At 46.9% G+C, this 3,770-nt stretch overlaps 1 protein-coding gene across 1 annotated transcript; it reads right to left on the reverse strand.

Moving 5' to 3' along the window:
- Positions 1-404: 404 nt before the first annotated feature.
- gpr173 (G protein-coupled receptor 173) lies at positions 405-3,470 on the reverse strand. The gene has a single exon (XM_088007182.1). It carries the CDS (start codon positions 3,306-3,308, stop codon positions 2,094-2,096), a length of 1,215 nt encoding a protein of 404 aa, XP_087863308.1. The 5' UTR covers positions 3,309-3,470; the 3' UTR covers positions 405-2,093.
- Positions 3,471-3,770: the final 300 nt, after the last annotated feature.

Raw genomic sequence — 3,770 nt, forward strand, 5'->3', positions numbered from 1 at the left:
GTCTTTTTATGGCGGTTAGCAAAACACTGAGTGTGCTCTCTATTTGTGACATTATTGCCCCCTCTACGGCGCATGCGGGGCACTTGCAGGCCACTTGTCGTTCACACTAAAGTCGCATATATTTGGAAGTGTGAACGACCACTGCAAAAAAATAAAAATAAAATAAAAATTGACAAAAAAATCGTAATTGGGTCACGTCTTGCTGCAGTGTGAATGCAGCCTAAATGTGAAAATGTTCAAGGCTTGTGAGTAGCTTTGTGATTTTCTGTACTGGAAATAAATGACAGGTAATTTTAAATCAGACATTAAGTGTTAGAGCTCTGTGTCAAAACATTTCTACAAAGGATGTAATTTGCGTCACCGAGTCGGTCACTTCTTGGTCCAGGCAGGTCATGACTCAGAATGCATCAAAAGTAGAGTCTTTATTGATGAGTGGGCCAAAAGAACCACCTCAGTTAAACTTTACAGTTACAGAATATCATCTCGCAAAAGAGTGCCAGACGTAAAAATTATGGACCTCACTTTGCCTTTTCCGTATCAACATCTGTACAAGTTGTAATACCCGGTCTGGAACCTATGAAATGCAGTGGAATGCATGCTAGAACAATAGGCTGTGCAAGTGTCCACATTTAGAAGATTGACTGCACATTAATATCTCTATGCCTAATGCACTGAAGGTCAGACATTTGCATTACATGAATCTTAATTTGGAGAAACAATTCAGTGCAGACTGAGCCGGGATCCACACAGCAGCCTGATTTCGCTTTGATTTTTCAAACACACTGTGATCCAGACACTCAAACGATGACATTTATGTTGAAATATAAGAGGGCCTGGTAACATTTGAGTTTCCTTCATGGCGCGTCTTCTTTTGCGTTGTATTCTGGTGAAAGCATACAGTAACAGTACAGTACTTTAAAACATTCCCAAGACCATCATTTGCTAATAAATATACATTTGCTATTTTTTAACTGATGTAATATACGTACATCGTTCAAGTCATTAAATCCTATGCCGTTTGTAATATACAAGTGCCCCTTTTTTAATCTTATCCCCCGATATTTCACATTTTTTGCACATTAGCATAAAAAAAAATCATACCACATTTTCAGTTGCAGAAATTCATTTAAAAGATAAATTTCCATATGATGGCAGCTGAATTTTGCAGGATTTTGAGACAACAAAGTGTGGCTGCTTTCATTTTGACTCAGTATTACTGAAACCTATTCTATCATCATTTCTCCTGTCAGTCTCGTTCTGCCTCTCTCTCCCTTTTTGCTCACACACACCCTCACACACACGCGCACACAAATGCTATAGAAAAACACACAAGCAGGAATGTACATTCCTGTACAGTCTATACAATAAGAAATCAAGTCATATTTCAAAATAGTGTCATCTGCTTTAACATGTATTGTTTACAAATAAAGCAAAACAGGCAATTTTTTTTTCATTGTATGATACAAAGAAACCTGACACGCCCTAAGTCCAAAAAAATCAAGCATGTTTGGGGGGGCTTCTGCGTTCACAACAGCTATTTAAATGTATCCAAGGGTATCGGGTCCGCTTAATATTCTGCAGTCTTCTTTGAATTACATGAAAAGGCGTCCAGAGGGGTCTATCGCTCCATTCAGACCCCTTTGAGTTCTTTGATGTGTTTCAGAGTTAGCATCGCTCTGATCAACACTTTCTATTCACAGTCCACGGCACATTTCTTCAAGGGGCGTTTTTATCCGTTTAGGGCCTTATGTGACACAAACTAGTTCTCTGGGCCGTGTCCGTCTGAAATAAGGCAACGTTATTTTGAAAATGGCATCTGTCACACCTAATTGGAGTGGTGATTGTTGTGATCTTCCCAAGCTGTCATTCGTACATCAGAAGTACACATCGCCAAAAGTGTTACCAAAGGTTTCCTAGCGCCCCTGTTCGGACTGTTTTCACCTCACGGGACATTCTTCAAAACAATCCTGAATTTGGTAGCAAAACTTTGATCTTGTTGTGCAAAACAACAAATCAGACACCAACACTTAAGAGGAAGTGCACTAAATCCCCTCTGCTCTCTCTAAATCTGAAACCTGGATCCTAATTTCCTCTCACATAATGCAGTAGGCCTCATCCTGGGGCAGATGTTGTTTAGTCCTCCAGTAGGTGGGCAGGTGGGCTCGCAGCACTTTCCTCAGGTCCTCATTGAGCAGGAGACAGAAGATGGGGTTGACGCCGGCCTGGGCGAAGCTCATCCACACCGTGATGGAGAGGTACCTGTGAGGGATAGTGCAGGACTGGACGAACACCCTCCAGAAGCAGGCCACGATGTAGGGTGCCCAGAGGACGAGGAATAGCAGGGTGATGGTGTAGAACATCCTGCCCAGCCTGCGCTCTGACCGGACCTCCTCCATCCCGAGCAGCCGCCGGTGCTGATTGTGTAAATTCTGCCTGATGCCCAACAGAGTCGGGGGCATGGGGCCGCGACCGAACCCCGCGATCCAGTTGGCTGCAGCTTGGCCTGTCGCTCCGGGACCGTGAAAGGTCCAGTTCTGGCTGATAGCCGGCACCAGTTGGACCGGTTTCATCTTGCGGTGCCTGTACTCAAAGAGCAGGAGCTTGGCGTAGAATCCGTGAGTGGCCAGGACGACCACAGCCAGCATCAGCATGAAGCCAAGAGTGTCGTTGTTCTTCAGGTGGCGGTGTTCAAAAATGCACTGGTCTTCATCACGGATGAACTCGTAAGTTCCCACGTTGAAGACGGGAGGGAACGCCATGGCGACGGCCAAGGTCCACACCATGCAGATGATGGCGGCGCAGGTCCAGATGGTCATGCGTTTGGCGTAGAAGCGGTGGTGGGCGATGGCGAGGTACCGAGTGACAGCCACACAAAACAGCATGAAGGCAGCGTGAAAGCAAAACAGAACAGACATGAAAGCCACAACTTTGCAACTCAATTTGCTGTAAGGCCAGTCCGAGCTGTTGTGGACGGAAACCAGCACAAAGGGGAAGCAAGCGGCGGAGCGGACCGCATCGGCCAGGCACAGGTCCAGGAGAAAGAAGTAAGGGGCCTTGTGGAGTGTCCTGTCTCGCAGCACCAGCATGGACACCAAGAGGTTGCCCACCAGGCTGACACAGATGATCAGCCCCAAGAAGACCAGCTTAAAGTAGGCAGACACATCTGTGGCAGAGAGACCCCCACTGCTGCCATCACTGCTGCCATCACTGCTGCTGCTACTGCTGCCACCTTTGGCCGGTCCGCTCTGGGAAGCCAGCACGGCCAGTAAACTGCCAGGGCCATCGATGGCGAAGCTCTGGTTCGACATTCTTTCACCTTCCGAGAGAGCCTGCCTGATCCGGGCCCTTGAGAAAACAGCTATTATCCTTCTGCCGCCGCCGTCGTCGTCGTCTCCCCTTGGTCTCTACAAGGAGAGGCCGAGCGGATCTTTCCTACACGACAGAATCATCTCTCTTCTTTGTCCACGGCTTCAGCGCCTGGGAACAGAGACACATTTCCGAGGTTTAAACTAAAAGGAAAACAAGATGTCTGACCTGTGTGTTGGTGAACTCAGTGGATACAAAACACACAAGTGTCGTGTTGGACGACACGGCTCTAAAATCTCTGCCTTCCTGTTTCCCTAACGCTGGGATCAGATCAGCAGCTCTACAGCATGCCAGCTCCTTGGCTCTCTCAGTAATTACCTAGCCCGTTGCTAAGATACTACAGCTCACATACTTTGTGCAAGTGTGGGTGTTTGAGTGAATGCATGGGGGTGTACAGGGATGGA

Source organism: Poecilia mexicana, unplaced genomic scaffold (genome assembly GCF_051168715.1).
Source record: "Poecilia mexicana isolate PSO_F unplaced genomic scaffold, ASM5116871v1 scaffold_7, whole genome shotgun sequence".
Lineage (NCBI taxonomy): Eukaryota > Metazoa > Chordata > Actinopteri > Cyprinodontiformes > Poeciliidae > Poecilia > Poecilia mexicana.

What these genes read in the sequence shown, in the direction of transcription:
- gpr173 (XM_088007182.1), bottom strand. Translation starts at nt 3,308, where the DNA reads ATGTCGAACCAGAGCTTCGCCATCGATGGCCCTGGCAGTTTACTGGCC.